Source organism: Esox lucius, chromosome 12, assembly GCF_011004845.1.
Source record: "Esox lucius isolate fEsoLuc1 chromosome 12, fEsoLuc1.pri, whole genome shotgun sequence".
Classification (NCBI taxonomy): domain Eukaryota; kingdom Metazoa; phylum Chordata; class Actinopteri; order Esociformes; family Esocidae; genus Esox; species Esox lucius.
Genome location: NC_047580.1, coordinates 18,297,787 through 18,321,484, shown reverse-complemented (window position 1 = coordinate 18,321,484; position 23,698 = coordinate 18,297,787). Strand labels below are relative to the sequence as shown.

The following is a 23,698-nucleotide window of genomic DNA, read 5'->3' as shown; positions in this document are numbered from 1 at the left end:
GATTAAACTCCACAACACTAGGTTTCATACAAAATTAGCAAGCCATATACTGTGGTTTTCAACTGCCAGTCACAGACGGCAATACTACTGCTTTACATTAGCTAGAGTAGTTAGCTTGCTTGCTAAGTCAGCTCACAAATACATGCTAGCTAAGAACAACGCACTTTATGAAACCTTTACTTGGAGCAACTTGACAATGACAGTCATATTCGGATTCACGTTTCTTTATTAACCTTTATCTCTAAGAATGTACATTAAGCACAAAATGACTCACCCGTTGACGTTGGACAAAACCGTGTTAACAGCAGAGGCTGACTGGATTCTTCTAGTGTTCAGAACAGCAATGTGCCAAATGAAACCACCACGCTGATCTAACACATTTCAAGGCGGACCCATTCAACGCGTTAACAGGGTACAGCGCCAATGAATTTGTATACAGTACACTGTACCTTCTTCGAGCTGTTTCTTTGCATGTAAATCCGTACATAATAACAGGTACATTCCTGTATTCGGAACTAATTTCCCCTTATCCGATTCAGTGAGTTATTAACTTGTGAATTCATAGTAAGTCTGGTAGTCTGATCCATTACCTTATCCAAAGCTAAGGGTAACACAAAGTATAGATTATACATAGTATAGATAAACGTTCAATGATTTATTAAATTGCTTCTTAAACAAAATAACAGTTTGCCATGTTGGATCCTGGATAAAACAAAGTCTCAGTCTTCTGTGAAAAACAATCACAATAAAAAATATAACAGTGATAAGTCTGACGCTGTATTCCAATGTACTGCTAACATAAATATTGTGAACCATTCAAACAAACAGTAAGGTACAAGAACAAATTCAGAAATGGGTCAAAATAGAAATCCAGCAGCCATTGCATGCAAAGATAAAGAAAATGCACAAAAGAAAATAAAATAATATTCCTGAATGAAAATGAAACAATCTGGGTTGCACTGCCACAGGGGACCTAGGGCCTTCTCCGACTCCACACTGTGGGGCCATCTGCTGGCTCCACCTGTCTTTGCCACACAACTCTCTAGTCAACATTCTCTATGTACAATACCAGTCAAACGTTTGGACACACCTATTCAATCAAGGATGGTTCTTTATTTTTTACTTTTCTCCACATTATAGAATAATAGAAGACATCAAAACTATGAAAGTGTTAAACAGACCAAAATATTTCAATACTTCATATTGTAGATTCTTTAACATAGCTGCCCTTTGCCTTGATGACAGCTGGGAACACTCTTTGCATTCTCTCAACCATCATTATGAGGTAGTAACCTGGAATGCATTTCATTTAACAGGTATATCCTGATAAAAGTTAATTTGAGGAAGTTTCAAGCGCTGTTGCAAAAACCATGAAGTGCTATCATAAAACCGGCAGTCATGAGGTCCGCAACAGGAAAGGAAGGGCCTAGAGTTAGCTCCGAAGCAGAACTGCAAAGAAACTACTGCTGAAGGACACCAATAAGAAAAGACTAGCTTGGACCCACAAGAAATGGACATTAGACCATTGGAAATCTGTCCTGTCTGATGAGTCCAAATTTGAGATTTTTGGTTCCAACTGCCCTGTCTTTGTAAAACAATGTGTGAACAGATGATCTCCATATGTGTGGTCCACACACTGTGAAGAATGGAAGAGGTGGTGTGATGGTGCTTTCCTGGTGACACACTATGATTTATTTATAACTAAATGCAAACTCAACTTGCATGGCTATTTTTTTTTCCAACAGGACAATGACCCAAAACACACCTTAATTATGTGTAAGGGCTATTTGACCAATGAGGAGAGTGATGGCGCTGCATCAGATGACCTGGACTCCACAACCACCCCACTTCAAACCAATTGAGATGATTGGGGATGAGTTGGACCGCAGAGTGAAGAAGTACTCAGCATGTGTAGAAACTCCTTCAAAACTGTTGGAAAAGCATTCCAGGTGACTACATCATGAAGCTGGTTGAGAGAATTCCAACAGTGTACAAAGCTTTAATCAAAGGGTGGCTACTTTGAAGACTAAAACATTTAAATATATTTTCAATTGTTAAGCACTTTTTTGGTTACTACATGATTCCATTTAATTTCATATTTTTGAAGTCATCACTACTATTTTACATTGTGGAAAATAGTAAAAATAAAGAAATACTGAGTGAGTAGGTGTGTCCAAACGTTTGACTGGTACTGTATTAACCAACATCGTCAACTGGGTGCCAGAAAAGGAAATGCACAGAATACTGCCCCACAGTCCTTAAACCTGTAGACAATGCTGAATTGGATATTCAGTACTCATTGAGACAAAAATAATACAAAAGATAAATTAAATTCTGAATCAAATATTAAATACAACATAATAGCACAGAGCCCACATGGCTAACACGTTTCTGGATACTTAACCAGTAAAATTAAACAAACATAAAAGAAAACACATCACAACTAAATATCAAAACCAATAGAGAAACATTTATAAACTGACAATTTGACAATGTAAAAAAATCTACTTTGTTTTTACAGCCTCAATATTGTCAATGAACTCTAAACAACTGGAGTTGCACTATATCAGTATATATGAAGCAGATATTTGTTATTAAAGTGACAATAGAAAGATACAATCTATTCTCCATAACATTCTGGACTAATTCAAAAGACAAGACAATATTTAGAAAAATCTACATATTTTCCCTCCCTTTAAAAAGGAACATATATTTTGTTATCTTTAAACACATCATTAAGCTATTTAAGAATGCATTTAATTGAAACCCTAATAAAAAATACTTTCTGACCTAAGTTACCCTTTAAGCAAAGCCATTCAGTGACTAGATTCATAAAAAAACATGGTTGGATATATAGTAAACTATGTCAGAAAAAAAAAAAAAACAGCTTCTATTAATGTTTTATATTGGTAAACCTACATTATCATTAGTAGGTGTTAACTAACTATCAAAAACATAAGTGCTAAACATGGTTGTGTTCTATGTACATCCTCATTTTCTTGCATGTTAGACAAGTAGGGCAATTTATTCTGCTTCATTGTTGCCAGAAAGTGTTGTAGTACTGAAAGATACTTTAGATGGTTGATTCTAGGAATCCCCTGTCCCCAGCTCTGTCCATGCAACCCAACCGTTTATACTGTAGCCTTGCTTGCTACTCCATGCTCCAACCAGGTTTCTGTGGTGAAGTGCTGAGGTCAGTGGCGGCCTCATCTGTTTGACGAGCAGAGGGAGATCTGCTGCACAGTGCCCAGGTCTGTGAGCATCTGTCTGATGCGGTGTTTGAGCTGAGGAAGTCGGGTTAAAGGGTCTGGAGGCTCCAGTTCCCCTGTGTAGTCCAGCCAACTCTCCAACACTGCAAAAAGGGAGGGAGAAAGAATGTCAGGACCAAAAAAGCAGAAAGAAAATGCATCATCATCATTTTCTTCCGCTTATTCGGGGCCGGGTCGCGGGGGCAGCAGTCTAAGCAGAGATGCCCAGACTTCCCTCTCCCTAGACACTTCCTCCAGCTCTTCCGGGGGGACACCGAGGCGTTCCCAGGCCAGCCGGGAGACATAGTCCCTCCAGCGTGTCCTAGGTCTTCCCCGGGGTCTCCTCCTGGTGGGAAGGGCCCGGAACACCTTCCCAGGAAGGCGTTCCGGAGGCATCCGAAACAGATGCCCAAGCCACCTCAGCTGACCCCTCTCGATGTGGAGGAGCAGCGGCTCTACTCTGAGCTCCTCCCGAGTGACCCAGCTTTTCACCCTATCTCTAAGGGATCACCCAGCCACCCTGCGGAGAAAGCTCATTTCGGCCACCTGTATCCGGGATCTTGTCCTTTCGGTCATGACCCAAAGCTCATGACCATAGGTGAGAGTAGGAACGTAGATTGACCAGTAAATCGAGAGCTTCGCCTTGCGGCTCAGCTCGTTCTTCACCACAACAGACCGATACATCGAACGCGTTACTGCAGAAGCTGCACTGATCCGTCTGCCAATCTCCCGTTCCATCCTTCCCTCACTCGTGAACAAGACCCCTAGATACTTAAACTCCTCCACTTGAAACAGGCACTCTCCACCAACCTGAAGTGGGCAAGCCACCCTTTTCCCGACTGAGGACCATGGCCTCGGATTTGGACCATGGCCTCCCCACCGCTTCACACTCGGCTGCAAACCATCCCAGTGCATGCTGAAGTTCCTGGTTTGAAGGGGCCAACACAACAACATCATCCGCAAAGAGCAGAGAAGAAATTGTGTGGTCCCCAAACCTGACACCCTCCGGCCCCTGGCTGCGCCTAGAAATTCTGTCCAAAAAAACTACGAACAGAACCGGCGACAAAGGGCAGCCCTGCCGGAGTCCAACATGCACTGGGAGCAAGTCTGACTTACTGCCGGCAATGCGGACCAAGCTCCTGCTTCGGTCGTACAGGGACCTGACAGCCCTTAGCAAAGGACCCAGGACCCCATATTCCCAAAGCACCCTCCACAGGATGCCGCGAGGGACACAGTCGAATGCCTTCTCCAAATCCACAAAACACATGTGGATTGGTTGGGCAAACTCCCATGAACCCTCCAACACCCCGTAGAGGGTATAGAGCTGGTCCAGTGTTCCACGGCCCGGACGAAAACCACACTGTTCCTCCTGAATCCGAGGTCCTGAACCTCGGATTCAAGAAAATGCATGGCAAGAGAAAATATGACTTGTAAACCTTGCAACGATCTGAAATGTCTCTTCCTTCCCACAGGACAGTTATCATATTATGAACCTATGTCTTGTATGCTTAGATGACAGTCCTATGGAAGTGTGGTCTAAATTTGCATTCACATAAAACCCAATACTGAACAATTGGTCTTAATATACCAATAATTAACCAATTTATGTTGTTCAGTCTGTGTAAATGCCACATAAGAGCAATACCATCCAGCTCCTTCTCGATGAGATCCATCCTCTGCGTGACTTGGCTGTGCATGGCCTCTATGTGATCCAAAAGGTTCATCTGCCATTGCTGATGCAGCGGACTCTCTTTGTCTGGGTGTGGCTTTGTGTCCGTGCTGGGCTCAGCCTCTTCAGTCTTCACCTCTACCTCACTCTCCTTTCCCACGTACAGCTTCTTGTACAGGTCAGTACCCTGAACAGAACAAAAAACAGCATCGCAGAGGGCACCACACATTTCCCCACTTGCTACCTTATAACATACTGCATATTACGACTGACAATCACTCATTTAAAGACAGTTCTACTGACCTTGTCTGGCGGTAGGACAACAGGGTGTATCTTGGCTCCGTCCTGCAGGAGGGAGCTGGGGTACAGCTTGGCTCTGTCTGGGTCCAATGGGCCACCATAGCGCTGCTCTAGCTCGAGCAGGTTCTCTGTGCTCCTCAGGCTGTCCTCCAGCTCAGAACCTCTGCGTGTCTCCACCACTAGCCTCTGCTCCACTGCTGGGTAGTACGCCCGTGGCTTCTGGTAGCAGTGCTCGCTGCTGATGTAGGAAGTGTATGAGTCCTGGAAGCGGGCTGGGCTTCTCTGCGACATGTTGGGCTTTTCAGAAGGGGTAGAGACAGATATCCCTCTCAGCGCTTCACAGCTCAGCTCCCTGTCGCGGACTGCAGGTGAAGGGGCCCGGCTCGCCTCCATGCTGTAGCTCCTAACCAGATCCTCCTCCTGCTTCCAGGGTTGGCACCACAGTTTCAGGTCAGAGTGTGTGTGGGTTCTGTAGAGGATGATTCAAAGAGGGGTATTCACAGCCACTAAAGGCCCAAACAACCCAGAACCAATCACACCCAAAACTGTGGTCCATGACGTTTTTAGGAAGTATTTGCAGTAACTTTAATAGTACTCACTGGAGGATGTTCATTTTAAGCTGCAGGCCGTTAAGCACCTGAAAGACGTGGTGCACATCACCCAGGAGTTGGTGAGTGGCTGTAATCTTCTTCCCGTTCTGGTGGGAGTAGTTCTCATTCAGGAAAGACAAACCATACATGTGACCACTGCTCAGCCAATCCCTGTCATACCAGTAGCGCTGGCTCCGCCTCTGGGCTGTTAGAACAGGCAGGATGAACATTCATACCCACTTTAAGAGAGCAGAAGCCCCATAGGAGAGACAGAATTACATTGAAGTGTATACACTGTGTTCACCTGGTGGGGCTCGGCAGATGTAGCAGTTGTAGGTGTCAGGCACATTGTGCTCAAAGAGGCCCATGCAGCTTCCATGCTGCCAGCACAGACATTCATCACACTGGGAGAGAACGGACAGGTCGTGGTCACGTCACGTACTCAACACATAACACTTAAACCAAACAGCAACAGAACAGTGTAGTGATAAGGTCCTACAGCACGTGGGGGAGTGGTAGACGACTCTGATGAACCTAATCGAAAGGCAAGGCTAATCGCGGATGAATTGACTCTGCTGATCAGAGAACAAGGTGTCCATTCCTCACCTGAATCATGAACTCATTCTCCTCTTCTGCTCCACAGACACAGCGGACTACGTCAGAGCCCTCGGTTACCATGGATACACTGTGTTCTGACATGGGAGTGGTCACATCCAGCTCTGATTCAATGTCCTCATCGGTCCACTCAGCACTGACTGTGGACCAATCACTCTCATCTATTCAAGGGGATAACACAGTTTAGATGCCACCAACTCACTTTGACCAAACTGGACCAAGCTAGATGACTGTGTGAGGAGCACACAAAGCATTGAGATAGAAACCATATAAGTTCTTGGTACCCACCGTCCTCTTGCAAATGATCTGTGATGTGTTCTGGGCTTGAGTCGTAAGATAACTTGTGTTTGTGCAAGAGGGGGAGTTTGGATGCCAAATTCGGATTGGACTGAGGAGTGTTGGATAAGGAGATGCCTATGTTCTCCTCACTACTCGCATTTTCTGTCAAGGGGGGGAGCATATTGTATTCAGGTTTAGGACTGATGTCAGCAAATTCAAAGTTCAGGTAAAATATTGAATAATCTGGGGCATTAACCGAGCATTACAAAAAAGAAAATATTATTTTTGGATTTTGTCTGCATTCTAAAGGCAGATAAATGAGACATTCATCGAACAAATGATTAGGTACCACTAAAGACATTATCAATGGATAAATGCAGACAGCAATGGATATTTCCAGACACTAAATAACATCTTACCAGACTTTCTTTTCTTCTTCCTTTTCTTCTGTTTATTATGGTCTCTTTCCATCTTTTCTTTCATATTTTCCCTGAAGGTATCAAAATAGAAATAATAACAAGCAGTTAAAAACCTGTGTGTACATTTTCAGTGAAGCACAGTGGCAATGTTGATGGTAAAACGGCCCTCACCTGTATCACATTCTCTTTCTTCGTGAAGTCTGTTGGTGTGCTGGTTCTCCTTCCTTCTGTCACTCAGTGAACTCCGCCGATGACGGTTCACTCCGTTTGCAGATTGTCTGTCACCCAGGGGAGAGTCTGTGGCATAGTGCACAATAGAGATAAAACCTGATCATTAATTAATTCACTGTCCATTAATATACAGCACAAATCTCAGCAAATTAGTTTGACCTTGGGGCAATTTTCTCTTGAGCTAATGGAACTGACTTTTTTTGTCCTAGATTAGGCTTAATCTTAGTCCGCAAAATGGGCCCTTGGGATTTGCAGTAATTAAGACATCCTTCTGAATGTAGACACATCCGCCTACGTTTAAAAGGTACCTTTCAGCACTTCACTAACTCATTGCTCTTCGGTAGCCACGCACTCTAATCCCAGGATTTATCAGCTTTTCAAAAGTCAAATTCTTTCAGCTTTCATACACCTTCAAGGGTGCATTATAAAAGCTTTCTAACACCTTGCAAATTTGGTAAACCTTCTCATCTAAAATACAAACCTCTCTGAGGCCACTGGATGATGCACATATACAATCACTGTCTTGCTAGCTATGTCTGTATTTGGGAGGATAGTAACAAAATATGGTTGCATTGCCTCATCATATTCCATGTGGCGGCTTATAAACTTATGAAAAATGTTCTATTATTTATTTTTCACAATCTAATGTTGACAAACATTTTGTCAGGTTTCTTCCAATACACCTTACCCTATCTTCCAATATTCCTTCAGTTGGAGCCCTGGTTTTAGCAAAACTCTATACACGCTATCGTAGAAGTGCATTTTGATGATAATGGAGGATTTCAATGCTGAAAAATCTGCGTGACTGTCAGTGAAATCAATTGTTGAAATTAATTAGGCCACCTCTAATTTCTTTTGGCATGTTTGCTGTCCACCCGGTTTGAGTATTAGCATTACCAACCTGTCCACTGCTTTCCTCATTCCCATGCTGTTTCTGGTCAAGTCAACATGAAACCTGTGCATTATTTAAGTAGGGTAACTTCCTTCTTGGGACAAATACCTTTTATAATTTTGCGTCACAGCTCAAAATGTTATATAATTGTTCTTGCCTGTTGCCAAGCCCTGGTATATAACAACTGGTTAAGATATAACAACACTGAGGTTTGACCAAGGCCAGGTCGGTTGATCCCTGGGGTGGAGTGCCACTACTCACGTGTAGAGCCGGACGTGATGCGTCTCCTTCTTGGTGTCTCCTGAGAGCCAGCCTGCTTCTCTGCGGCCCGCGTTTGCATGCTGGAGCCAGAAGCAGGCTCCATGTCTGCGTGGTAGTATTTAACATGGTAGTGCAGGAGAGAGGGCTTCCGGAAGGACTTCATACACCCAGGGGCCTTGCACTTGAAAGGGTTGTGGTCGAGTTCAATGGAGAGGATTGGGGGCGGTTGGTTTTTGATGACTCGATACACTAAGAAAGACATACAAGGAACAGCATTTAAAGTATCTCACAAAAGTGAGTACACCCCTCACATTTTTGTTTATATTTGAGTGTATCTTTTCATGTGACAACACTGAAGAAATGACACTTTGCTACAATGTAAAGTAGTGCGTATACAGCTTGTCACATGACTCGTTAGTGGAAAAATTGCTGATTGGGCCCAATTTGGACATTTTCCCTTAGGAGTGTACTCACTTTTGTTGCCAGCAGTTAAGACATTAATGGCTGTGTGTTGAGTTATTTTGAGGGGACAGCAAATTTACACTGTTATACAAGCTGTACACTCACTACTTAACATTGTAGCAAAGTGTCATTTCTTCAGTGTTGTCACATGAAAAGATGTACTCAAATATTTACAAATATGTGTGGGGTGTACTCTCTTTTGTGAGATACTATATGTAAATTAATCGAAGAGTGTACGTTCACATTTTACTAACCTGGTAAGGACCACATCTACACTCACCTAAAGGATTATTAGGAACCCCATACTAATACTGTGTTTGAGCCCCTTTCGCCTACAGAACTGCCTTAATTCTACATGGCATTGATTCAATAAGGTGCTGAAAGCATTCTTTAGAAATGTTGGCCCATATTGATAGGATAGCATCTTGCAGTTGATGGAGATTTGTGGGATGAACATCCAGGGCACAAAGCTCCCGTTCCACCACATCCCAAAGATGCTCTATTGGGTTGAGATCTGGTGACTGGGGGCCATTTCAGTACAGTGAACTCATTGTCATGTTCAAGAAACCAATTTGAAATGATTCGAGCTTTGTGACATGGTGCATTATCCTGCAGGAAGTAGCCATCAGAGGATGGGTACATGGTGGTCATAAAGGGATGGACATGGTCAGAAACAATGCTCAGGTAGGCCGTGGCATTTACACAATGCCCAATTGGCACTAAGGGGCCTAAAGTGTACCAAGAAAACATCCCCCACACCATTACACCACCACCAGCCTGCACAGTGGTAACAAGGCATGATGGATCCATGTTCTCATTCTGTTTACGCCACATTCTGACTCTACCATCTGAATGTCTCAACAGAAATCGAGACTCATCAGACCAGGCAACATTCTTCCAGTCTTCAACTGTCCAATTTTGGTGAGCTCGTGCAAATTGTAGCCTCTTTTTCCTATTTGTAGTGGAGATGAGTGGTACCCGGTGGGGTCTTCTGCTGGTGTAGCCCATCCGCCTCAAGTTTGTGCATGTTGTGGCCTCACAAATGCTTTGCTGCATACCTCGGTTGTAACGAGTGGTTATTTCAGTCAAAGTTGCTCTTCTATCAGCTTGAATCAGTCGGCCCATTCTCCTCTGACCTCTAGCATCAACAAGGCATTTTCGCCCACAGGACTGCAGCATACTGGATGTTTTTCCCTTTTCACACCATTCTTTGTAAACCCTAGAAATGGTTGTGCATAAAAATCCCAGTAACTGAGCAGATTGTGAAATACTCAGACCGGCCTGTCTGGCACCAACAACCATGCCATGCTCAAAATTCTTCAGTTTGGAGTTCAGGAGATTGTCTTGACCAGGACCACACCCCTAAATGCATTGAAGCAACTACCATGTGATTGGTTGATTAGATAATTGCATTAATGAGAAATTGAACAGGTGTTCCTAATAATCCTTTAGGTGAGTGTATATCCAAGTATAATAAAACATAAAACTTTACAGACAAACAGTATTTCCAATCTGAAGGTTTAGTTTGTGGTTAAACTTACAATTGGGTTTATGAGGGTTAATAAGGTCAACAAGGATGAAGACTCCTACAATGTGTGTTAATGAGGCTGTACTCACATGGCTCCCTGCTGTACTTGTGCGTCGTAGGTAGGTGAATTTGGCGTTTCAGAATGGCTTCTGTAGAGAGACATACAACAGAAAAGAGGTATTCATCTGTTACCCTATGAGGTCTGGAGCCTGCTTGTTCTCTGTTTAACTTCATTTATTGTCCCTCAATTAGTCTTTGGTTATAAATAAGTGAACAATCTGTGGAACTTGTTGAGGTTGAAGCTTAAATATGAGGTTAATAAATCAACTGTTGCTTTTTTTGGCACAGGATTAACAAATTCCAAAAGAGTCATCTCACATCTCAATGTAGGATCTGGGCCTGTATGCATAAAGCATCTTTATGTAATCATAAGGCATTCTTTAATCTTGATGATCAAATATCCAGTCTCCCCTGTACATATGTTACACATTATATTGGCAAACTGATTCTTAGGTCAGCACTCCAACCCATTTTTAAGTACAGTTAGAGGATGTAAGAACAGGTCTTGAAGTCCACTAATTATTTGTTAACTTTGGAAAACACTTTCATCTTATTTACCTATATCAGATGGGCCTTCGATGCCACCATTTGTAGGTGTCTGTTCTAGTTTCTCTGCTTGGGAGGCTGGGACAGAATTGTATCCTGCCACTTTTGGAGACTGGGATTGATTGGTTTGGTCTGGGGATGGAAGGACACAAGTTAAAAGCAAAGGACAAAAATGAATTGGATTGACAGTAACAGTTCGGTCTGGTTATATACAGACCTACTACTTCTGGCCTTCTCTTTGGCCATGACACCTCTTCCAGAGATGATCTCCTCTTCCTCAGTTCACGCTGACTTTCTGTAAACAAGAAGAAACATTCAGCGTGACTCAGCAGACATCCTCCTGGTGTTTACTTATCCCACAATGAAGCAGTACTTGCAGGATGGCATAACATCTACCAAAACAATTAAATTCCATTATGGTTGATAAAATGGTATTGTATCTTTTCATAGTGTACTTTGCTGTCAAAGTTTTACAGAGACGGTAAAACTTCAGTAAGGCCTGTGTAACAAAAGCCTTGCTCTCCATGTGAGAAAGGATTGTGCACTTTGACTGCACAACGATACATTCAAATTAATGAGGCTAAAAGAAAAATTGGTATTTGCTGTTATTCCCCTTTAACTTCTAACTACCAAGCTGTTGAACTCATCCAAACAAGTAGCTTTCTGGTTTTTCCATCAAATGACACCAAAAGCCAAGCTATCATCTTTATTTCCTCTGTTAGGCTATGCAGCGCCAATTTATATGTGATGATTCTACAGTTTAGTTTTTTCCCCGATAAAAGCCTTACAGTGACCTACATACCTTCTGATGCTCGGTATCGGTTCCTCCTGGGCACTTGGGGATTCTGTCCCGACACGTCGTCTTGTTTCTTCTCTTCTGGTTTCTGGGTACTACTCAATCTTTCCACATTCAGACTGACGTCTTCCCTGTTAGTTTGGACAGCCTGCCCATCTTCATTGGCTTGTGTCTCTTTCTTCCCCCCTCCTGCCTCCATTTTCACCTCCTCACCATTCATGTTCCTATTCTTATCAATGGTCTCAACATTGCTATTTACAGTTTTTTCCTGGTCCTCTTTCTTTATCTCCCCTTCTCTGTTGGTCTCTCCATTCAAGTCAGTGGAGCGTTTTTTGCATTCATTGGTCTCATCTTTTTTGTACTCCTTGGGTTTGTGTTTCCCATTGTTCTGCTCTCTGCGAGTTCTCTCCCTGGCCTTCCCATTCTATTGATACAGACATAGGTAAAACATTAGGGCAGTGGTACTGAAACGTTTTAAACAAGGACCCAATTCTTTCAGCCAGAAGTACTGAAAACCAGCATTGCGGCTTTAAAAGATTGCTATTTATTTTGCGGAGGTACAACACTGTTTCCACAAAAGATGGGACACTGTGTAAAATGTAAAGAAATACAATGAAATGTGCAAATCATTTAAACCCTATATTCAATAGAAAATAGTACAAGACCACATATCAAATGTTGAAACTGAGAAATATTACTGCTTTTTGAAAAATATAAACCCCACTTTGAATTTGATGCCAGCAACACATTTCAAAAAAGCTGTGACAGGGGCAATAGAAGACCGAAAAAGTTGTGTAATGCTTAAAAAAAAAGTTAAACCTGGTAGAACATCTCACAACTAATTAGGTGAATTGGCAACAGGTCAGTAACATGATTGGGTAAAAACGAGCATCCCAGAGAGGATGAGTCTTTTAACTATCCTGAACAAATCCTAATGTGTAATTTGTTATGTCTGCGATGAGACTGGAACACGTCTCTAACCACTACGCTATTTAACAAGGGGTAAACAGTCAGTCAGTCACTCAGTAAGAGACATTCGCTCTTCTTGGACAGCTCGGCTTACGTGGTCCGCAGAAATACAACAAAGGAGACCATGAAATGTTGAGCAGCTGAAATCCTATATCAAGCAAGAATGTGAATACATTTCAATTTCAAAACTACAGCAATTGGTCTCCTCAGTTCCCAAACCCTTACAGAGTATTGTTAAAAGAAGAGGTGATACAACGCCGTGGTAAACATGCCCATGTCCCAAAATATTTGAAACATGTGGCTGGCATCAAATTGAAAATGGGCATGTATTTTTCCAAAAACAATAACATTTCACAGTTTCAACATTTGATATGTTGTCTTTGTACTACTTTCGGTTAAATACAGGGATAAATGATTTGCACACCATTGCATTCTGTTTTTACTTGCATTTCACGCACCGTCCAAACAGTTTTGGAAGCAGGGTTGTACATCATTTAAATAAAATGATATACTTCCTTTTTAACATGGACTAACAAATGTAATAAACTGAATGTTACCTCTTGAAAAGACAGCCATTAATAAAGACTTAAATATGTATTTTGAATTCTTTTCAAACATTATCCATTTTACATTATCTATTTTATTCAGACACACCCCTTAATTAGCATCCTTCTTACAATGGGGAATCACGTAACTGCTGCAGATTGGAAGGCGGTACATGTCAATCTGAGAACATCTGGCTTCATCTCATTCCAAAGAGGGGAATGTGAAGACCACTGAGGTCACTGCACTGGGATGTCAGACCAGGCAACATTTTCCCACTCAACACTTGATTTTAACTTATAGAAATGAAAGTCACTCTGGTTTTTTGCTGCAATACCACCAACGTGACCAGGACAGACAAGTTGTGCATTCTGAGACCTTTCAACACACCACTGTTGTACTGTGCTGTTATTTGCCCATTCGGACACATTTGTCAGCTTGTACGATTCCTGCCATTCTCATCAACTAGGTGTTTTCATCCCCAGAACTTACATTGCCTGGATGTTCACTGTTTCTTGCCGTGTTTTTGTAAACCTTACTCAATATTTTTGCATTTCTGAGACAGCACCCACAATCATACCAAATTAAAAGTCACCTAGGTTGATCTTTCTGGCCATTCTAACATTCAATAAACACCAACTGAAAGCCTCAATACCACTCTTAATATAGCGAGCTACAGCCATGTGACTGTCTGTCAGAGAGTGATGTTTTCCTAAATGAGGCTGTGTAGCAAATGAACTGCGTATTATTTTAAATCATTTTGGCGACCCCACTCTGTGACCCGGCAAACTCGGCCAGGGGTTTGTGGCCAGGGGTTTGTGACCCCCTGCATTTAGCTAACCCAGTCAACCATCCTTTGTCTATGAACCAACAATGGTATGGGAGTGCTCACCTCTGCCCTATACGGCTTTATTTTCGTTGGCTTAACAGTCTTGACAACTCCATCGAAAAATTTGACAGTGTAGGAAGCTGAAGAGAGAAAACCAACATGGTCAGAATATTTTTATGTAACTAGAATGTAATACATTTCTGATTAAATTCAGCCAACTGTGTCCAGTGGAAGTACAGTACAAACCATCTCTTCTGACGTCCAGAACCTTAGCAGGATAGTAGCGGCAGTCCACCCAACAGGCCAACACTTTCTCATTCACCCGAAATACCTGCAACAGACAGGAAAGACAGTCACTGTTATCAAAACACCAACCTGAAATTCATCGTCATGAGGTACAACCGGACGTTGGGAGGTCTAATGACACATTCTGCAGGTGGTTGTTATCATTTTCATCCTAGGCTCTCCATGTTTACGTCTGGATGTAAGTCTAGGGTAACAACAATGACGAATTCTTGGAATCAATCCAATAGCGGGTTCATGGTTTTGAGGATTTAAATTCACCCCCCTTTTTTTCATTATTTTTTTTACTCCCTTTCCAATTTCAGGATTTTCAATATGAAAACTGCTAAACTAGTATTTGCCCAGATGGTGCTGAGCCAATTTGCATAGCACTATGGTAGACCCCCAGGCACTGGCGGTGTGCCATGACCAGGATTCAAACTTCTGGCTGTTATGACACACCTACAGATCAAGGCAGGGACTTAGACCACTGCTCCACTCAATGGAGGCATTGTAGCTTTAAAAAGGTAATGTTCGCAGAGATCCCTTTTAGGGTAAACACTGCATGTCGACTCTATGGCAGCAACGTACAACTAGTTTGATAATCGATTCATCCGTTTAATATTGAAAATAGCATGCTCAAATGTAAACAGATTCTTCGAGCACAAGTAGCCCAAAGGTTTAGAGGTGCTACCGCAAACATTGTGTTAAAAAGTAAAAAGTAAACACTAGACTAGGTTGGAGTACGGAGCAGTGAGGTCTTCATTGAAGATTGCTTTCCCAAAAAACTAAGTGCACATAACCCGCATGAGGATTTAGCCTGTGCCTCTCTCACCGAGGTGGGCTGGTTGTCCTGCAGACCCTCTCTACGCAGCTGGACCCTGTCCAGGGGTCTCAGGTAGGGACTGGTCCAGTCAAACCACTCATCGTAGCGATGGCTCCACTGACGGTAGTGGATCAACACTTTCTCATCTTCATAGTTTATCTTCTCTATGTTGGCCTGGTACCTGAGTAGTGGAAGATGACAGAGAATATTCAACAAGACCAATTATGGTAGACGAGACGAAAAGGAACATTAGGAAATTACACTGACCAGTTCTTCAGTCTGTCGCGGGCTTCCAGCTGTGCTCCCACCTCAAAAGTGATCCCTCTTCGACTCGGCGGAGTCTTGGTCATCGTGGACACATTAGAGGCCGATCTGTGAGACAGCATCGTTATCAAACATTACGTCAAATGTCCAAATGAATAGGCCACTAAGAAATACATGTGTCACTGCACAAAGCTTTGCTGTCACAATAATACACATTCCAAATGTGTCATTACAATATAAAAGTTTAACTGAAGTTTTTTTTAAGGGTGCAGACATTCCAACCTTAAAGCACTGTTTGCTGCTATCACTCAATTGTATGCAATATACACCGATCAGCCATAACATTGACAGGTGAAGTGAATAACACTGATAATCTTGTTATCATGGCACCTGTCAGCGGGATGGATATATTAGGCAGCAAGTGAACATTCTGTCCTCAAAGTTGATGTGTTAGAAACAGGAGAAATGGGCAAGCGTTCGGATCTGGCAACTGTGACAAGGGCCAAATTGTGATGGCTACACGACTGGGTCAGAGCATTTCCAAAACTGCAGCCCTTGTGGGGTGTTCCTGGTCCGCAGTGGTCAGTACCTATCAAATGTGATCCATGGACAGAAAAGGGATGAACTGGCGACAGGGTCATGGGCGGCCAAGGCTCATTGATGCACATGGGAGCAAATGCTGGCCGGTGTGGTCCAATCCAACAGACGAGCTACTGTAGCTCAAATTGCCGAAAAGGTTAATCCTGGTACTAATAGAAAGGTGTCAGAACAGTGCATCACAGTTTGTTGTGTATGGGGCTGTGTAGCCACAGACCAGTCAGGATGTCCATGCTGACCCCTGGCCACTACTGAAACCGCCTACAATGGGCACGTGAGCATCAGAACTGAACCACGGTGAAATGGAAGAAGGTGGCCTGGTCTGACGAATCACATTTCCTTTTACATCACGTGGATGGCCGGGTGTGTGCGCATCGCTTACCTGGAGAACACCAGGATGCACTATGTGAAGAAGGCAAGCCGGCGGAGGCAGTGTGATGCTTTGGGCAATGTTCTGCTGGGAAACCTTGGGCCCTGCCATTTATGTGGATGACACATACCACCTGCCTAAGCATTTTTGAAGACCATGTGCACCCTTTCATGGCAAAGGTATTCCCTGATGGCATTGGCCTTTTTCAGCTGGATAATACACCCTGCCACAAAGCAAAAATGGTTCAGGAATGGTTTGAGGAACACAACTTGGCCTCCAAATTTCCCATATCTCAATCCAATGAAGCATCTGTGGGATATTCTGGACAAACAGGTCCAATCCATGGAGGTACCACCTCGGAACTTACAGGACTTAAAGGATCTGCAGCTAACGTCTTGGTGCCAGATACCACAGCACACCTTCAGAGGTCTAGTGAAATCCATGCCTCAGTGGATCAGGGATGTTTTGGAGGCAAAAGGGGGATCTACACAATATTAGGTAGGTGGTCAAAATGTTACGGGTGATCAGTGTATATTAATCATTCAATGCACTAAGCATGTCCGTGTTAGGCTAATGTTATTATGGTTTGAATCTGTACTGAGTACTGCAATACCACACCCCAAACTGGCAGAGAACCCTGCTGTCTCAGTAAACCTGCTGACTGGTCTGTCCTAATTGCATAGTACTACTTCCCTAACAAAAATATATAACGTTATACCACAATAATACAGGGCTACCATGTCATTAGCTGAGGTGTAAGTTGGCACAGCTTTCTGCTGTTGTAAGTAGGACTAAAGCATGTCTTTATGACGGAGCATAGGGCTGGGAGATTTAGCCAAAATATAAAGATACATTCATTTTCTAAATATTATTTTATTATGATTACATTTAAGTCATTTGAATGAGCTTTCTCCATTCAGACAGTTTTACAACTCTCCAAAACAACTCACATAGAGGTGCAGTAGTCCAATTTCTAAAACGTTTTAATTGATGCATTACTTTTACATTACAAAACTTCCTTCATTTGGCTCTATACTACAGGGCTTGCCTCTGAATGTTTGGATTTAAAATCATACAATTACTATGACATAATAATCAGGGAAGGCCATGTATACCGAATAGCTCTTTCAGCACAGAATTACCAGCCCTTCTTTGTTACACAATTTACTCTGCATGTCTGGCCCTGACGAGCAAGGAAAACAATGAGAGCAATCCAACATACTGTAATATCTTGATAAAAGCAAAGGTTTACTTGCTTTTATATAAAAGCAAAATGTTAACTAGTAATCTCTCTATAAAAGTTTCATTTTAGATTAAAAAAACACTTTCATTATACCCACAAAGCCACAGTTAATCTACTATGTAGGATTTCCTTCTTTCAGTACAACTGACACCTTCACTTAGAGACCAATACTGTATAGTTATGAATCATTTTTGGCATTATGCCTGGCATTGACATAACCGGGTAGAGAACAGGAGTGGTTTACTACTACAGTGGATATATAGAAGGTCTACACACCCCTGTAAAAATGCCAGGTTTTTGTGATGTAAAATAATGAGACAAAGATAAATCATGTCAGAACTTTTTCCACAACAACCTGGTTGCAAAAGTTTGCACACCCTTAAACTCATACTTTGTTGAAGCACCTATTGATTTTATTACAGCACTCAGTCTTTTTGGGTAGGAGTCTATCAGCATGGCACATCTTGACGTGGCAATATTTCCCCACTCTTTTTTGCAAAAGCGCTGCAAATCTGTCAGATTGCGAGGACATTTCCTGTGCAAAGCCCTTTTCAGATCACCCCACAGATGTTCAATTGGATTCAGGTATGGGCTCTGGCTGGGCTATTCCAAAACGTTAATCATCTTCTGGCCATGCTTTTGTGGATTTGGATGTGTGCTTTGGGTCGTTGTCGTGCTGAAAGGTGAACTTCCTCTTCATCATCTTTCTAACATACGCCTGAAGGTTTTGTGCCAAAATTGCCTGGTATTTGGAACTGCTCATAATTCCCTCCACCCTGACTAAGGCCCCAGTTCTACCTGAAGAAAAACATCCCCAAAGCATGATGCTGCCACCACCATGCTTCACTGTGGGTATGGTGTTCTTTGGGTGATGCGCAGTGGTTTTTGCGCCAAACATACCTTTTGGAATTATGGCCAAAAAGTTCAACCTTGGTTTCATCAGACCATAACACATTTTCCCACATGCTTTTGGGAGACTTGATGTTTGTTTTTGCAAATTTCAGCCAGGCTTGGATGTTTTTCTTTGTAAGAAAAGGCTTCCGTCTTGCCACCCTACCCCATAGCCCATTCATATGAAGAATACAGGAGATCGTTGTCACATGCAGCATACAGCCAGTACTTGCCAGAAATTCCTGCCATTCCTTTAATGATGCTGTAGGCCTCTTGGAAGCCTCCCTGACCAGTTTTCTTCTCATCTTTTCATCAATTTTGGAGGGACGTCCAGTTCTTGGTATGTCTCAGTTGTGTCATATTTTCTCCACTTGATGATGACTGTCTTCACTGTGTTCCATGGTATATCTAATGCTTTGGAAATTCTTTTTTTTACCATTCTCCTGACTGATATCTTTCAATAATGAGATCCCTCTAATGCTTTGGAACCTCTCTAAGGATCATGGCTTTTTCTCTGAGATGCAACTAAGAAAATGTCAGGAAAACAGCTGAACTTTATGGACCATGGCTTTTTCTCTGAGATGCAACTAAGAAAATGTTAGAACAGCTGAACTTTATTTGTGATTAATCAGTCACTTTAAATGATGGCAGGTGTGTAATGACTTCTATTTAACAAGAGTTTGAATGTGATGGTTAATTCTGAACACAGCCACATCCCTAGTTATAAGAGGGTGTGCACTTATGCACACTTTATTTTTCATTTTCCCCCCTTGAAGATTTCAGTGTGTTTTTCAATTGATTTGTTCACATTATAGGTCACATTAGAAGTGGAAAAAGTTCTGATATGATTTATCTTTGTCTCATTCTTTTACATCACAAAAACCTGGCATTTTAACAGGGGTGTGTAGACTTTTAATATCCACTGTACATCTTAATGTCAGATGTTTGCTCATTCAGAAAGTAGGCAAAACATGTAAATCTGTGATTTGATTTTCTTTGAAGAGCTTACAGCAGTCGTCAAATAACTATAGCTACCACAAGCTTAAAATGCAAATGATGTGAGATACGAAATGGTGTGACATATCACATATTTGCATAGATTCTTAGCTAGTGGTAACTAATAAACTATGCAAATGATGTGACATTCAGAAAAAATAACTGTTTATTTGGTATGATCTTACATAACTTTATTTTTACATTTAATTTCCAAATTTGGGATTTCATTAAATCTATAGTGAATACTCCGCTATTATTCATAGGTACCTCATTCTAAAAATACATCAACAGGACTATGCTATTTTCTATTTTGCATCTGTGCTTCACATTCACATGCACTAATTGCTTAGTTAGAAATGTATCTACTACGCTGGATAATAATAACTTAAAAACTTAAAACATTTACTAATACAGACCTACTGTACTAGAACAAGACAGCCAGAAAAAGGTAAACAACCTTTCGTTATATCACCTTTATTTAAAACCAGTTAAGCCAAATGTTGTTTAAAGTGACAGCCTGCCCTGTTTGTAAACACAGCAGTCTAGTCATGGATTTATCTAAAGAACGTAATTTATTGTTATGCCATCAATACTTTGACCCTAGTAAGCTATAGCCACAGACGAGTCCTAGCTAGTTTCTGTAATCAACATATCCATCTTGACTACAGAAACCAGCTCGCAAAGCTCAGTGCCCACTGCGCAATGGTTCTTTGGGCTGCTAAATTCTTTCCATGTTTGTGTCCTATTCCTCTAGAAAGGCCTTGTAAAATAGGCTAGTCTGACAAGGTTTCTAGGCCGAGACCATAGTGTGTTTTCTAAGATTGGAGTTAGTGAGCAAGTAGTTTCCTGATGAAATACCTAAATCTCAGTATGCCTCCTTGGCGGTCTTGCAACTTATTTCAAAATATTTTGGATGAAGCGAGGTCATTAATTGTTATGATTTCTATTTGATGCTACAGTTTAAGAAACGTCCTCCCAGATGGCAGTCGGAGGCCTAGTAAGTGGCATGTACACTGATTCTTTCAATGCCATTTTTTTTTTTTTTTATAATGAAGTAGAAGACTGCAACAATTGTTATACAGCTTTAACTAACCCATTATTTAGCTTTGCATGTCCAGTTATATCCCCTAAAGCGTAGGTCTTCAACCCTCTACAGGGGATCCCCCAGCCATTCCATCTATTAGATGAATCCCTGAGCTAGCACACCTGAATCAACTTTTTATCTAATTAACAACCCCTTACCTGTTGAATCAGGTGACTATCTCAGGGCAAAAATTTAACTGTGAGCCGGCTGGGGGGTCCCCAAGAGAGGGTTGAAGACCTATGCTCTAAAGCTAATCTGAAGTCCGGTTGAACAAACAACGCTTTACCTTGCAAAGGATTATGCACAAACTATGTTCCCCTTTAAAATACATATCTCAATACCCCTAGTCATTTGATTGGTTTGACTTGTTGCGTGGCATTACTGTTTTAAACTGAGTTCCACTCCTTATATATAACAAATAAATAAATCAACCATGGCTTCTTCTTAGAGGTTAGCAAATGTTTGCTTTTATCTGTGTTAGAAGATCCTGGACAGGATCCAAACACATAGAGCGTATTTAGACAACAACAACTGTCCTTATACATTTTTTTATTGAAATAACATTCATATACTGTGTAAATACTGTTTTCTATTCACACTATGATGTTTTTGGATTATGTCCTAAAATATCTCCTAAATCAAACATTCCTGAGCCAGAGTTCAAGCACAGTGGAGGTGGATAAGTGTATGTAATTTGGTTAGATCACAAAAGATTTAAACAGTTGCTTCATCACCCTTCTATATTTTAGCATTGCCTTAGACTTGTTTTTTTAAATGTTCAGCACTTCTCATATAGCTTACTTCAAATCAAATGCTAGCTTAAGTAATTACAGAAGTATATGCGCTGTTTGTTAAATTACCTTTTTTATTTTATGAAATGATCAAATTAGGGATGCAGCTATCAATTATTTTGGTAATCGATAACGCCATGCATAACATGCTTGATTATTTGAATAATCAAAGAAAACAAATATGTTTTGTTGCTTTTACATTGAACAAAGAATATAAACATAACGTAAAGTCTTGGTCCAATTATTGTTGGGCACCCAGAGAGGAGTGCTCAGTGAGTGATGAGTGGGAGTACAGATCATTTAACTTCGCTCACATAGCCTACTCTGACCTGTGCTTTGGGCAGAAAAACATCAGAAACCTACCGGCTCCAAATAATGCGACAGCTGCAACACTTGGTGCATGGAAGCTATGATAGACCAGCTAAAAATTGTACACTGCTAACATAACCACAACTTGACACAAATCATTTGACATCTCCATGAAGGATAGGCACAATCTATAAAATAGATCTACCAGGTGAATAGAAAAAATACTAAATAAAGCACAAATAAAAACTATGTAAATTACGAGATGATTTGTCTCACATCTAGATGTTAGCCAACATAAAAATAAATTACACATTACTACAGATATTATGATCTGCATATTTCAGCAATTAATTGGCCTACACATTCAAATCACGTTATCTTTTTATCACCCAATCATAGGACCCATCACAATATCTTTTTATCTAAAAAGTCTCTAACAGTTTCCAATGGTCCTTTAAAAATCGAATCATGGATTAAAATTTCTCCTGGCAAGGACTACTTTAAGGTTGATGAACCATCAAATATCATGTTATTCAATAGCAAACTGAAACTGCTTTAATTTTGAGGCACATAAAATAACTTAATGCTACATTAACAAAGCAGCAAATCACTTGATCTGGTATGTCTACTGATGTTTCCCCGCGCATCATTGACAGTGACAATCAAAGAAAAGTGACGCAAATGGCAAACGAGTTCCAACCTTGTTTACATTGTCAGAAGCTCTATGAAACCGATATGATGAAAATAACTTAAAGAAATTATACAACGGCTGAAGGTGATGTTACATTACACGTATATGTAAACCCGTCCAATAAAAACGGTGACAGATTATGTAAATATCCGACTCTGTCAGTTCTCTCGCGTATGTAACGCGCATGAAACGTTGTCGAATGGCTGCGCAATCATTTCGCTAAATAACACTTTCCTCAAGAACTTTCCAAAAAGCGTATCTAATGAGTAAGTTGTTTTTAAATGTGAACGTAATTATGGTGTTAGAACAGTCAAAACTATACAATTATGCAAAAACAAAGGCTAGTCTCCGCGTTTTGCTAATGGCAGTTGCCGCCGATGTCGAATTGAGCTCATTGGATAAAAGCTGATGACAGTGCCAGTATGGATACTTCATAGGACGCAGACGCTGTCAATCAACGGTTTACTTTGCCGGGGCCTCGTAGGCCTGCTTATGTTGTAGCTACTTGCAGACTACGGTAGTAGTAACCACAGCTAATACACAAAATAATACTTCACCTAAAACTACACATAAGTTGGCAGAGACAAAATTAAATAGCCATACATTAGATGTAACAGTTCACTTAAGCTAAACAACTTTTCCATAAAGAAATTAATATTTGCTTCTCCATCATGAGAAGTACATTATTCCCCACGCGTAGGACAAGTTTACTATTATCAAAAGCGTCATGTCTGCCACCAAAACACTTGAAATTGTATTTTAACATTGGTAAATTATATACATTTTGTAAGAAATCATAAATAGTTTGTTTAAAACGAAAATACGTTACCTTTGCTCTCCTTGTTTCTCCTCGTGGATGACGCATGCACTTCACTTGCAGATCCTTCATTCGAGCAACGTGCTTTTCGGGTTCCGACCCACAACGCAGTTAGTTTCACGTCAACACTACGAGAACGGCCTGTTACGAAGTGAGGAAACGTCTGCGCGTGCGCCATTTCCAATTACTCAAACTATGCCCCCTGTCTGCCTTCTTGCCCAAAACAACAACTACAAGTATACCTATTCCCTTCTACTGTGAATCGTACCTTTTAAAAATAGATTCACGTCGCTCCTCTCA

General features: G+C 41.4%; 2 protein-coding genes across 6 annotated transcripts in view; both read right to left on the bottom strand.

Annotated features, from left to right (window-relative positions):
• The window catches only part of ndrg3b (ndrg family member 3b), a 40,759-nt gene extending 40,272 nt beyond the window's left edge, over window positions 1-487 (bottom strand). For 3 of the 5 annotated variants that reach the window (XM_020051796.3, XM_020051797.3, XM_020051795.3), the window contains exon 1: window positions 275-485. The gene's annotated coding sequence lies outside the window, so the exon portion shown is untranslated. Of the gene's footprint in view, window positions 1-274 lie in introns of all 5 variants that reach the window. The other 2 variants (XM_020051798.3, XM_010891840.5) reach the window with 2 other exon arrangements.
• Window positions 488-2,124: 1,637 nt separating this feature from the next.
• Window positions 2,125-23,541, bottom strand: phf20b (PHD finger protein 20, b). Its single transcript, XM_034295838.1, has 19 exons — window positions 23,411-23,541; window positions 15,613-15,717; window positions 15,355-15,526; window positions 14,484-14,568; window positions 14,301-14,377; window positions 11,903-12,320; window positions 11,318-11,395; window positions 11,113-11,232; window positions 10,584-10,643; window positions 8,505-8,753; window positions 7,292-7,417; window positions 7,121-7,177; window positions 6,711-6,863; window positions 6,414-6,583; window positions 6,112-6,211; window positions 5,817-6,012; window positions 5,221-5,686; window positions 4,894-5,104; window positions 2,125-3,352 (listed from the first exon to the last, which is right to left on the bottom strand). Exons 2-19 carry the CDS (start codon window positions 15,693-15,695, stop codon window positions 3,207-3,209), a joined length of 2,967 nt encoding a protein of 988 aa, XP_034151729.1. The 5' UTR covers window positions 15,696-15,717; window positions 23,411-23,541; the 3' UTR covers window positions 2,125-3,206.
• Between the last annotated feature and the right edge of the window lie 157 nt (window positions 23,542-23,698).

Bases quoted from the DNA above. Each gene is read 5' to 3' on its own strand.
- phf20b (XM_034295838.1), bottom strand. From the start codon at position 15,695: ATGACCAAGACTCCGCCGAGTCGAAGAGGGATCACTTTTGAGGTGGGA. The intron at 15,527-15,612 runs GTCAGTGTAATT...TCCACTACTCAG, and splicing joins CGCGACAGACTGAAGAACTG to GTACCAGGCCAACATAGAGA. The intron at 14,378-14,483 runs GTTTGTACTGTA...TTCTCTCTTCAG, and splicing joins TCTGGACGTCAGAAGAGATG to CTTCCTACACTGTCAAATTT.